General features: G+C 30.0%; 2 protein-coding genes across 3 annotated transcripts; one reads left to right on the forward strand and one right to left on the reverse strand.

Annotated features, from left to right (window-relative positions):
• Positions 1–5,163: 5,163 nt before the first annotated feature.
• LOC100241181 (protein-S-isoprenylcysteine O-methyltransferase A) lies at positions 5,164–8,576 on the forward strand. Of its 2 annotated transcripts, none has more exons than XM_010657589.3 (2): positions 5,164–5,236; positions 7,563–8,576. In XM_010657589.3, the coding sequence occupies exon 2, from the start codon at positions 7,733–7,735 to the stop codon at positions 8,324–8,326; it is 594 nt and encodes a 197-aa protein (XP_010655891.1). In that variant the 5' UTR covers positions 5,164–5,236; positions 7,563–7,732; the 3' UTR covers positions 8,327–8,576. The 2 variants fall into 2 exon arrangements, with proteins under 2 accessions (XP_010655891.1, XP_002267246.1); XM_002267210.3 differs by having other exon boundaries at positions 5,171–5,281.
• Positions 8,577–8,803: 227 nt separating this feature from the next.
• On the reverse strand, positions 8,804–10,531 carry LOC100254910 (peroxidase 51). The gene is made up of 3 exons (XM_010657588.3): positions 10,292–10,531; positions 9,733–9,927; positions 8,804–9,473 (listed from the first exon to the last, which is right to left on the reverse strand). The coding sequence occupies exons 1-3, from the start codon at positions 10,526–10,528 to the stop codon at positions 8,895–8,897; spliced, it is 1,011 nt and encodes a 336-aa protein (XP_010655890.1). The 5' UTR covers positions 10,529–10,531; the 3' UTR covers positions 8,804–8,894.
• Between the last annotated feature and the right edge of the window lie 2,522 nt (positions 10,532–13,053).

Consider the following 13,053-nt stretch of genomic DNA (forward strand, 5'->3'; position numbering starts at 1 on the left):
TGGCCGCCAAGAGGCTAAAAGAGTTGTTAGAAACTCGCTAGCCTTCAGCGCATGAAAACTCAAGTATTACCAACAGAAATGAAACAAACGGGCAGAGCAATGAATGGTCTCTACAACGCCAGTTGGGTTACGAGCTAGAAGTCATGGTGAATATGCAAAATAAATGGGTTTGTGGTGAGAGTGATAGATATATATGAATAAAACAATGAGGTGGTGATGTGGGTGTGATAATATTGCAACGTACATAAAAATAGGTTCATTACCACTATCGGATACGTGTAACTTGCATGGGGATCACCACTTTCTTTTATTATTTCTTCACGTTTTGAATATCAAAGTAATTCTCTAATATTCCCGTTTTCGAAATTTAAGTTTTCGACGTTTCATCCTTAAAATAATTTTTTGGGTTTCCACTTTTTAAAATTTAATTTTCCGACATTTCATCCTTAATAATTTTTCAAGTTTCCAATTTTTGAAATTTAATTTTCCGACATTCCATCCTTAAAATAATTTTTCGGGTTTCCACTTTTCGAAATTTAATTTTCCGGCGTTCCATCCTTAAAATAATTTTTTGGGTTTCCACTTTTCGAAATTTAATTTTTCGGCGTTCCATCCTTAAAATAATTTTTCAGGTTTCCACTTATCGAAATTTAATTTTCCAACATTCCATCCTTAATAATTTTTTGGGTTTCCAATTTTCGAAATTTAATTTTCCGAGATTCCATCCTTAAAATAATTTTTCGGGTTTTCACTTTTCGAAATTTAATTTTCCGGCGTTCCATCCTTAAAATAATTTTCCAGGTTTCCACTTTTCGAAATTTAATTTTCCGTTCCATCCTTAAAATAAATTTTCAGTTTCCACTTTTCGAAATTTAATTTTTCGACATTCCATCCTTAATAATTTTTTGGGTTTCCAATTTTCAAAATTTAATTTTCCAACATTCCATCCTTAAAATAATTTTTCGAGTTTCCACTTTTTGAAATTTAATTTTTCGGTGTTCCATCCTTAAAATAATTTTTCGGGTTTCCACTTTTCGAAATTTAATTTTCCGACATTCCATCCTTAATAATTTTTCAGGTTTCCAATTTTCGAAATTTAATTTTCCGACATTCCATCCTTAAAATAATTTTTCGGGTTTCTACTTTTCGAAATTCAATTTTCCAACATTCCATCCTTAAAATAATTTTTTCGGGTTTCCAATCTTCGAAATTTAATTTTCCAGCGTTCCATCCTTAAAATCAATTTTTCGGGTTTCCAATTTTCGAAATTTAATTTTCTGACATTCCATCCTTAAAATAATTTTTCGGATTTCCAGTTTTCGAATTTAATTTTTCGACATTCCATCTCTAAATAATTCCTCAATTTTCCAATTCCTAAATTCATTTTCAATTTTCACAATTATTTATCTAATCATTATTATCTTCGTCATTACTATTATTCCGTTTATTTATTTATTCATCTATTCATTTATTCAAATTTTCATTTCTAAATAATTCTTCAATTTTCCAATTCCCAAGTTCACTTCCCAATTTTCACAATTATTTACCTAATCATTATTACTATTATTCTATTCGTTTATCTATTCACTTATTCATTTATTTAAAATCTCATTTCTAAATAACTCTTCAAATTTTCAATCTCCAAAATTCCACTATTCACGTTCATTCCTTTTAAACATTATTTTTGTTATTATTATTATTATTTCATTTATTTATTTATTCATTTCTTTTAAAAATTCCAATTATTAAAGTTCAATTCTTCAAAAATCTGACTTCCGAATTTAATTTTCAATATCAAAAATTTCATTATTCACATTCATTCATTTAAATATCATTTTTGTTAATTATTACTATTCCATATTTATTTATTTATTTCTCTTAAAAATTCCAATCATCAAAGTTCAATTCTTCAAAAATCTGACTTCCTAATTTAATTTTCAATCTCAAATATCCCACTATTCACTTTCATCCGTTTAAATATTATTCTTGTTATTATTATTATTATTCCACATTTATTTATTTATTTATTTTAAAAATTCCAATCAAGTTCAACTCTTCAAAAATCTGACTTCCAAGTCTAATTTTCAATCTCAAAAATTTCACTATTCACATTTGTTTAATGGTTAGTTTCGTTATTATTATTATTTCATTCATTTACTTATTTACTTATTCACATATTTAAAATCCTACCTCTAAATAATCTTTCGAATTTCCAAACTCTAAATCCAACTTCCAATTTCTAAAACTCTAACTTCCGCAATTATTTATCCAATCATTATTATTTCGTCATTATTGTTATTCCGTTCATTTATTTATTCACTTATTCATTTGTGTAAAATTCCGTCTTTAAATAATTCTTCAAAATTCCGATTTCCAAACTTAGTTCTCTGAAATTCCAATTTTCCTATCTCCGAATTTAATTTTTAGTTTCCAATATTTCAATTATCGCATTTATTTAGTTACTTATTTATTATTGTCATTATCATTATTATTATCATTTTATTCATTTATTTTTAAAAATTCTACCTTCGAATGATTTTCAAGATTTCCATTTTTATAATTCAATTTTCATAATTTCTACTTCTCAAATAATTTTCAATTCTGATTTTTTTTAAAATTTAATTTCTAAAGTCCAAATTTTCGTAATTTAATTTTTTAAAAACCCCAAATTCTCAAATAATTTTCAAATTTTTAATTTCTTTCAAATTTAATTTCTAAAATTCTCATTTTTACATTTAATTTCTAAAAACTCAATTTTCAAATAATCTCTAAGACTCTAATTTTCAAATAAATTTCAAAAACTCAGTTTTCTCTCAAACAGTTTTAATTTCTGTTTGGTGATGCATGTGATATGTTTTGTACTCTTTATTGTACACTGACCTCATCTTTATGATAGCGCATTGCTCGTTCGTGGCCCAGGTACGCATCCACTTCCATTCTGATCATTCTCTATGCATGTTTTGATTCTCATATATACATGATCGATTTGGGTATCCATTGATTTCCTTATTGATTGCCACGTCAGCTTCATTTTACTAGTAGAGACCCGACTTTAGGGACTTAGAGGAGTGTTACGGTCTCTATCGTACCTTCCCGATAAGTAACCTAACCCTCGAGCCCGATCTAGTTTTTTTCACAAACTACCTTTTCCAAAAGAATGAGTCACACTTAGGGTTTTCTTTCTTATTTTGTTTACTCTTTTAAAAATAAAACAAAAATAAGAGACGACTCCAAGTCTTTTTTTTTAATAAATAAAATTATTTTCAAATAAAAATTGAGTTTGCCATCAAGTGGAAGCGCATGAGCAGAATTGCGGAGTCCACAAAAATATTTTTCATATTTGAGTTCTCCAATAAAATTTTATTCTAAAAAATAATTAATGAATTTTTTATTTTTTATTTTGTAAGAACCATTCTTAAAACTATTTTGAAAATGTTGTCAAATATTATCTTTAATTTTTTTTACATCTTATTTTTAAATTTTGTTATTTAATTTTAATATATATATATATATATAAGTAGGAATTATGATTTCGTATGGTCATATTTTGTTGAATTTGTTTTTAAGTTAAAAGAATAAAGAATAGTTTTTTTAGTGTTTTCTAAACAAGGCTGATGAGATGTTTTTAAAAACATTTTTTAAAGAAAAATAAATAAATAACCTTGTTTGAATAAATACATTTTAATAAAATAAATAAATTTTAGTAAAATATGAATAATGATATTAAAATAATACAATTTTAGCATATCTTATAATATAAAATATGGATATTTAAAGATAGAATTGATTTTTTTTTTTATGAATAATAATAATAATATTAAAATAATAAAGGTTAATGGTATTTTATTTAAAATGAATCTAAAAACAAGAAAGATTTATTTTTAAAAATTTAAATAATTCAAGTTTTTCACTACATACATACAATACTTAATTACAAAATAGATGGATTAATTTAATTCAATATGTAATTACTTGTGTTGATTTTTTGAATTCTAATTATTCTTATAAATTAGTATATTCATTGATAGTATCGTCTAATTTAATCTCATTTAATTTAGAATATGTTTAGCTAAAAAGAAAATTCACTAAAATATAATTATATGAAAAGAAAAAATAACATGACTATTATTTTATAATACTAACTAGGCCTATTGAGTTTCAAACTATTTCTAAAAATGACTAAACTTAATAATAAATTTAACATATTAACTGTTGTTTGATTTAAAGTTCACTTATTTATTAGAAATGTGTAAGAACAAATAATAAATCATTTTTAATAAGTTTTAGTTGCCCAATTTCTAGTAGTCGATTAGGTTTTTTTTTTTTTTTTTTTTTTTTTGGAGTTCCAAATTATTTCTTAAAAATGAATAAACTTATTAACGAATCTAGTGTACTAAATTTTGCTTAATTTAAAGTTTATTTATCTAAAGAAAAATTGAAAAAAATATAATTTTGTGCAGAAGAGAACAACAAACTCATTTTAATTGGTAGTTGAACTTAAAATTATTTTTTAAAAATTATGAAGTCTTATTTGATCTGGACTTTATTTGTTTAATAATTTAAAAAATATACATATAATTATAATTTAAATAAAAAACTAAGTCTTTTGGATGACTTTTGGTATGTGAATTTTTAATATTAATTGGATTGATTTTGATTCCATACTTTTTAATATTAATTTTTAGAAATTATTAAATTCTATGTATCAAGTTTCACTTCAACTGAAATTTTTTTGCATCATAAAAATATTTTAGAAAAATTAAATAAAATTTAGAAAAATATTTTCAATTTAAAAAAAATCATATTTAAATATTTTTGGTATTAGTTGAGAAGAAGGAATAAAAAAAATGCTTGCTTTATGTTGTTTTTATAAATTATTTGTATGTTTCTCCATGTTTTCTTTTACTTTGAAAAACCGATAAAAAAAACTTTTACTTGTTCTCCTATTTCACTATTTCAATTTCTTTTTTAGAAACTGTTTCTTAAAAATAATTTTCAAATACAAATTTTAGAAAACATAAAACTATTTTAAAATCACACCTTCAAACAAGCCGATGATTTTCAAAATTGAGGTATAAGAAAAGAAGTGGAGGAAGAGCCGGGCCGGGCCAAAAACTGAGCCCAACCCATGGCCCCAAAAGCCCAAGGACTCGGGTCCATTAACCGGCTGTAAATCAGGCGCGATTTTCATTCGAAAATGGATTCTGTCACTCAGGTTGACTCTGTGGATCAAAAGGTAGAAGATGGTCAAATTCTTTGCCCAGAAAATTATTGCAAACTTGTAAGCGTAAATATTGAGATTCAAAGATGTTCTCTTTTTACTGTCTGAAATTCTCTCGGTTTCTGTTTCTTTCATGAGAAAAATTCAAAAAAAGAAAAAAACAAGGTAAAGTAAAGGAAGTTGAATTTTGGGTGTCAGGCATTTCTGTTTTTATAATCCTAGGGGTGTGTTTGGGTAGGTGTTTGTGATGATATTTTTAGTGTTTAATGGTTGGTTTCTGTAGTTTTGATTTTGTTACGCTTATCTTGACTTCGTTATTCATGACATTGTGTATTTCAGCAAGTTAGTTTGATGAAAAACCCAGAAAACTGTTGTTGAAAAACATCAAAAATATTTTATGAAAAACCCTGGAAATTTATGAAGAAGCTCAGAATTTTTCTTGGGAAAAACGGTGATGATTTTGAATTTGAAATCATCTCATTTATATATTTTATCCAAACAGTGGAATTTCAACTCATTAGAATTCAATTCTTATTCCCAAAAGTTTCCTGTTGGCTCCTGTTTGTTTGGATGGAAAATACTTACCTGAAAAAGGGAAATCTGACAAACATTTTTCTTTCTGTTTTATTCATCTTTGCATCTTGTTGGAGATACCATGCGAATTAGAGGTGATTGAACTGGGCAATATACTTATACTTCTTCTGTCCTTTACTAGCAATGTTATGTCATTCCTCTATCTGTTCCATCAACTTTCTTCTAGATTTTGTTTGGATGATATTCAATTTACTACTAAAAGATTATACTTTTAGGTTTGTAATGTGATTCGGGTATTCATATACCAATTCTAAATCAAACAATCGTATCGTAATTAAATCATGGTTGGATTTGGGTTTAGGGATGTTTTCTAATCAGCATGTCTAAAATTTTTGACGTAGGTTTCTACAAAATTCAGCCCTCCTATAGATGTATCTAGGTTAGTTTATAGAGAAATTAAAGGCATTATATTAGACAATATAGAATTATAAGATACTATTGAAATTTGAATTGATGTAAATATTCTTGACCTTTGTTACTAGAGTAAATAGTCAATCATGGAGATCTTTGGATATGATATTAAGCAATGCTGCTTTAAGGCTATGCATGGAGCAAGGATTTTTCTTGCCCATTAAATTGAGAAAATTCTTACAAGAAATTATTTTGGTTTAATTATAGCATGCATGATCCATGGTTAACATAAGTGTATAATTTTGTTCTTTAATTTTGTCCATCCGACATCCTCCTGATTTCGTTTATTCCAAAGAATAATTTCCTTAATCAAATTGGATTTTAATGATTACATGAGGCCACACAAGCATGCATACAACCTTTTTTTCCCTTCTTTGGTGATGGTTCGGAGATGGATGAGCTCCTCCATATCATATACAGAGCTCAAATTGTATGGTCACATCATGAACACGAGAGCTGTGAGCCAAGCATGATTATGGGCGTGCCATTGCATTTTAAACTATCATTTAACTTATTTTGTTTTATCAATCAAAAAAATAGTGTGGATAAACTAGCCAAGTTGTTTTTGGATAAAATGGTAAGGATTTGCACAAGTTCAATTGGGACTCGCAAACATTGTCTTTTTAATGTTTATTTAAGCCTCATTAATGCACTTGTCAAAACTTAACAAGTTCAGATTTGTTTTTATATGCTAAATTCATATTGATATTGTGATATATGAGTCATTTAGGGGTAGTAAAGCTTATTCTATTTTTCATTCGGTTTTCCCTAAAACTATATCTTTAGTTAATTCTAGAACCTTGCTTGCTGCTTTCATCTTTCCCATGACCTTGTAGCATCTTTAGAATGAAATCATATCATTCCTTCATAATGGTGCAACTGATCTTAATTGCACATAATGAAAGCATCTCAACCAATTGTTTTTGTCTTGTTCTCAATTGATGCTACTATCTGTTCTCCTAAATGCATTCATTTTTAATTTTACTCTTTATGGTCTTACTATTCATCTATATTAACATTCTCGGTGTTTAAGCTTATCTCATGGAGACTGTTTGTTAGATTAGGATCCATTCTAATGGGCGAACTATTGGAGTGATTTTGTAGACAGTTAAAATGGATTTCAAGTATTATTTTTCCTTGCCAATGCCATTGTCAGAACTGATTCAGAAGCTTTTGGCAAGGATGTTACTCTTATCTAGGGAAGTTTCTTGTTGATCTCATAGATTTCATCTGAAGCTGTCTATTCGAATTTTTTACTTCCTTTCCAGCACCCTCTTATTTTACTGATAATTACTCACTGCTTCTTAATTCTATTTCTGGAATTTCTCTTTTTCAGGAACTGCCATTCTAGAACATCTTTTTGGTTATTGTACAGTTCCAGATCATTTTCAGGTCTAAAGTAAACCCAAAAAGTTTCTTTGTCCTCGTCCTGCACTGAGAGGGCTTGATTCTCCATGCCTCATTAGTGTCCATCACTGAGTAACTTGATCTACTTGTCTGACAAAAATGACTGAAATCTTCAGCCACACATCTTGCAGACAGCTTTCTCAAATGTTAATGACAATACTCATCTTTCACAGTTCTGAATATATTTTAGCAGTTGCCATTCATGGGAAATCAAATGTAACTCGCGGAGACCTCTTGATCAGCAAACACTACCTGCTGGCATTAATTTGCTCACTGCTGGAGTACTTGCTTGAAATTTTCTTGTTTCCTGGGTTGAAGGAATTCTGGTGGATAAGCAACTTGGGCCTTGTGATGGTTGTCATCGGAGAAATCATACGGAAAATAGCAATTCTGACAGCCAGTCAAGCCTTCACTCACATGATCAGGATTCATCGTGACGAGCAACACAAATTGGTTACTTATGGAGTATATAGATTTGTCCGTCACCCAGGATACTGTGGTTTTCTCATCTGGTCAGTTGGAACTCAGATAATGCTCTGCAATCCCATATCCACAATTGCGTTTGCGGTGGTTGTTTGGAAGTTCTTTGCCGACCGGATACCATATGAAGAACATTTCTTGAGGCAGTTTTTTGGGTCACAGTATGTGGAATATGCTAGGCATGTGCCTTCTGGGGTGCCGTTTATAAAGTGAAGCTATAGCAGACTTGTTATTGGGGTTGATTTGGGTTTCATATTAATTCCTCTTTGTCATCAACAACACTAAATGCTGTTTCTGTGAAAGTTACTGATGAGGCAATCACTGAATCAAGCTCAAGCTGTTGATAGTTTTTAAGTTGCAAGAATCATCTTCTTGACTGTAAATTTTCATTTGGTCTGCTCAAACAGAAATTTCTCTATTGAAAAGTAATATTAATCCAGTAAACATATCTCTTACGGCTTTCTGATCGGTTTTTTAAGTGCAATGCAGCCTTGTGAATTGATCAAACTCAAGCTTGGTCCTTTCTCATCCAATTCAAAGAAAACTGAAGGGAGAGCAATGGATAATGTGTGGTAAGTTATTGATGGATTAAGCTTATTTATTCTACATAAGAATTTTCTGTGTTATAGAATGATGTTTATGGCTCCATGATAAGGTTAATGTGTTCAAAGCCTTGTTAGGCCAAGCTAATACTATAATATAACAGTGATTTAGGTTATAGAAATAGATTATAATCTTAAGGAATACACTCAAACACTGCTGGACAAGGGGCAAATGATTTTTAACTGTTGAAAACACCACAATCTTGTCTGATCTCACCATTGCTTCCTGTCTTAACACCAATTTCACCCAACTTGATCATGGCTCTAACAAAGTGACGGAAAAAAACTTGTTGATTTTCGGCCATTGAATTCACATAACCCTGAGTAGTTGGGTCCAAAGCCAATATCTGATCGCTTGATAGCAAGCCGAGGCCCTTTTGAAGATTAGTGTAGTAGGCATTGTCAAATGCCTGTGGTGTACTCACATCATTGGGCAGAACGATATTTCGATCAAATGTCTTCTCTGGACATGATTCTTGAAGCATTTGGGCATAGTCCTTGTCCATGGTAGGATCTATGTCAAATGTCTCGTTGAAGCTGTAGATTCTTGACATGAATTGGTCACAGTGTGAGAAACCTATGGTGTGGCCTCCGGATAAGGCCACCATGTCTAGGACAGACAGCCCTTTGGACTTGAAGAGAGATATCAGTTCAGAGACTGTTTGAGTCGGTTCTGGAATGTTTCCAGTCACTCTTGAAGCCTTGGATACAAGCCCATCCTTTCTCCCTTTTAGCACTTCCCACCTTGGGGCTCCTACCTGAGAAATTGAAACAAGTTAATGTTCTTAAACCCCTCAAAAACAGTACCATATGTTGTACAGAACCCAGTTAAACAGAATGAAATTTGGAGTCTTGACTAAATTGAACTCAATGGATGATCCAATTAGGCTGCTGGGTGCCATAGACTCGAGATTAGATCAGGCTGCATCATGATTTACAGTTATTGACGTTCAGGATACCTCTGGACTACCCTACCATCCATCCAATAGGATAACAAATAACAGCAAAAATGTTTACCAAGTTAAGCAGGTCTCTGGTAGCAATTGCCATGACATCGGTGCAAGATACTATGCCAGGGCACTGCAACTCCAAAGCCCTCTTGGCTCTGAAGAACACTTCATAACCGTCTCCAGGTAGTGATAGGTTTATTTCAGCATCCCTCTCTGCCTTGTTTGTCTTGCTTGATGCTATCAACACTGATGCATCGCAGCCCTTTAAAAAAAATCATCAAACAAAGTGTAGATAGTTGTCATTTAGCAGGTTCAGGTTTCCTGATAACTAGAAACAGTGATACCATGTCTGCATATGCATTCATTTACATTATACTGATACTATTTTCCGGGAATATCGCATATATAGATAGAGGTGTACTGCAATCTTTGGAGCAGATATGAACTCGATGCTTCTGTATGATTAGTATTAAAGTCCTAGGCGAAATCCTTCTGTGTGAAAACTATCATGATTAGGTCATGTTTTCTATGTAATACAGGTATGCCCAACCACTTAAAACTATTAGAGAAAGAGCCATTGATGTTTAAAATCTCCAAACCAGAAGAGTTGGAGGAACAGAACCAACCTCAACAAAGCAGTCATGGAAGAAGATGCGGAGAGCTCCACCAGCTGTAGAAAAAGCTTCTGTAAGCTTCTGAGAGACCACATTGTGGATGATCCTCTCCACATTAGGGCAACTCTTTTCATAGAAATCATAGCTGAGACCTGATGCATTATATGCAGTTGCAGTATATGGGACAAGACCCCACTGCAAGAATAGGAAGTAGAGAGCAAAGAGAAGGGAAAATGAGACCTTGGCCATGGAAAAGTGAAGAATGAGTAATAGTAAATGACCCGCTCCTCACCATATCTCCTTTTATAAGCATTTTAAGGCATTGTCCACACATGACCTCAAGTGTTCTTAGCAGTTGATGTGAAGGTCAGAAACTAATACAGGGAAGGCAAAGGCAGCAAGTATAGCCAATTGTAGTATCTTTGGTTTGATCTTTGAAGGAAAGGAGAGTGATAAAGTCTTGTTGGGAACATGGGGCAAGTGCTAATTAGCCTTTATTCTCACCACCTAATACACCCAGATTTGTTTATCATTAAGAAAGTGAGGTCATTGTCCTCCTAATCTTTGCTTTTATGCTTTCTTTTTAAGACAGTTAAGCTTATAAGCCAAGTGCTTGATTGTCCTTAATCAATGTATGGCGTAATGAAGCATTTCATTAGGTTTATTATCAAGTTGGGCTTTGAAATATGAAGTTGGATTAACCCGGGTTGCGGGATTTCTTAACTCTAGTGTTGGTGTTTAAGAGGAAAACCCTTGATTAATAAGGATGATTAAGATTGGAATGTGATTCTTGGGGTATTAATGGTAGGTTTAAGAAGGCAAAAGAGAGTGTAATGATATGATTATATAGTGTGCTTGGTGAAAAGGGTAATGGCCAACATGTTGAAAACACCAAAAGTAGTGAAAAAGGGAATGAGCGAGCAACATGCTTCAAACTCCAAAGTGGAGTTTGCTTTTGTGAGCATGTGAAGGAGGCTCTCACGGGGGATTATTTAAATCTATTCCCATGTCTGCTTCGTTTTATTATTTTTAAATTATTTTTCAAAATTTAAAAATCTTTAATTTTATTACAAAATAAATAAAATTTATAAATAAATAATATTATAAATTATTTTATGAGGGATAAATCGTATTTTTTATTGCTAGAATTTCATTGAAGAACAAATTAATGGGAACATTTCATGATTCTTTCATTCTTGGTTTATCTATCTTCTTTGTTACCTTTCTTTTCATGTTTTTTAAAAGCAATTTTCAGCATTTTTGTTTTTTAGAGACTTTTTTTTCCCTTAATAGAGATGGGACCCAAAAATGCATGCATGCATTTCCATTCCATAAGATGCTTTTCCATATCTTATAAATCATATAGGGCTCTTTTTGGAAAGAAAAATAAATGGATTAATCAAAATAATGGGTGTAGTTGCTTTCAGTATCAATGCATGATTTGAGTTACTTATAAAAATACATTTTACTTGTTAAAGAATAAGAGTTTATTTGAAAATGATTTTTATAAGAATAGAAGTGATTAAAAGCATACAAGCTCATCTTCTAAAAATGAGGACATATTTATAATACGTTTGATAGTGATTCTAGAAAGCGTTTTTAGTACTTTTAATACTTAAAGGATAAAAAATTTCTAATATTAAAAATGTTAGAAATACTTCTTAAAATTATTGTCAAATGCATTTGTATTTTATTATAAATACACAAGCTTTTCTAACAAAAATTACAAAAAAAACCTTTCTTCTTTCTTGTCTCATGAACGCCCATTATGTTTTTAATTTGTTTTATTTTTTCTTTCTCATCTCATAATCCACTGACTATTCTCTTATCTCTCAAATAACTTGTTTTCATTCTTATTCAACATGGTCATTTGAAGTGCACTACCTCCAAAAACATCATCTTCCCATTCTTTTTTCATTATATTGATTTCACTAATTCTTTATAATACATTTATTTTTTTCCTATTTTATACATGTAAGTTCGCAATCATAATAATGATAATTTAAACTATATTATAATTAAGTTTTATTTAAAAAGAACTTAATCAAGGTTAAGTTTTCCTTTCATTTATAGAGAATTTGATTATAATGACCTAAATTATATTGTTATTTAGTTTCATTTAAAAAGAACTTAAACGAGATCAAGTTTCCATTTTTTCTACAAAGCTTGGTTAAAATACCCATCTATTTGATGTTATCTTCAAAACCCAATAAAACACCAATTGTAAACAACGCTAATAAAAAACAAAAACACCAACAAAAAGCAAAAACAAAAATCTTCAACAAAAAAATAACTATAAAAAAACCTAACAAAAAACAATTATAAAAACCCTAACAAAAAATATCATAAAAGTTTAAATGAAATTGAAGAAAGCCAAAAACAAAAACCCAAAACAAAACAAATGGGATAAAACCCTAATAAAATTTTAATAAAATACAACGCCTAAAAACCTTAATAGAAACAACTACAAATTTTAACAAAAAGATAAATATAAAAAATCTCAACTAAAATAACCACAAAAATCCCTAATGAAAGACAATGGAAAAAAAACCTAGACAAAAAGCTATGGCAAAAAACCAAATAAAAAACAACTGAAAAAAAAATTGCAACAAAAAACTTGAACAAAATATGTAAAAAAGAAAGATGGAGAACGTAATGATCTTGAAGAAAAAAGAAAAGTGTTGATCTTTATCCCTCAATAGACATCAAAAAAAATTTAGTGAATTAAAGTATCACTAAATTAGTTTTAAAAATGTGGCTTCCCAATTCAACAA

Source organism: Vitis vinifera, chromosome 10 (genome assembly GCF_030704535.1).
Source record: "Vitis vinifera cultivar Pinot Noir 40024 chromosome 10, ASM3070453v1".
Taxonomy (NCBI): domain Eukaryota; kingdom Viridiplantae; phylum Streptophyta; class Magnoliopsida; order Vitales; family Vitaceae; genus Vitis; species Vitis vinifera.

What these genes read in the sequence shown, in the direction of transcription:
- LOC100241181 (XM_010657589.3), top strand. Translation starts at nt 7,733, where the DNA reads ATGACTGAAATCTTCAGCCACACATCTTGCAGACAGCTTTCTCAAATG.
- LOC100254910 (XM_010657588.3), bottom strand. Translation starts at nt 10,528, where the DNA reads ATGGCCAAGGTCTCATTTTCCCTTCTCTTTGCTCTCTACTTCCTATTC. An exon ending in TCCATGACTGCTTTGTTGAG is followed by an intron (nt 9,928 to 10,291) that starts GTTGGTTCTGTT and finishes TTTTTTTTAAAG; the next exon opens with GGCTGCGATGCATCAGTGTT. An exon ending in CCAGAGACCTGCTTAACTTG is followed by an intron (nt 9,474 to 9,732) that starts GTAAACATTTTT and finishes TCAATTTCTCAG; the next exon opens with GTAGGAGCCCCAAGGTGGGA.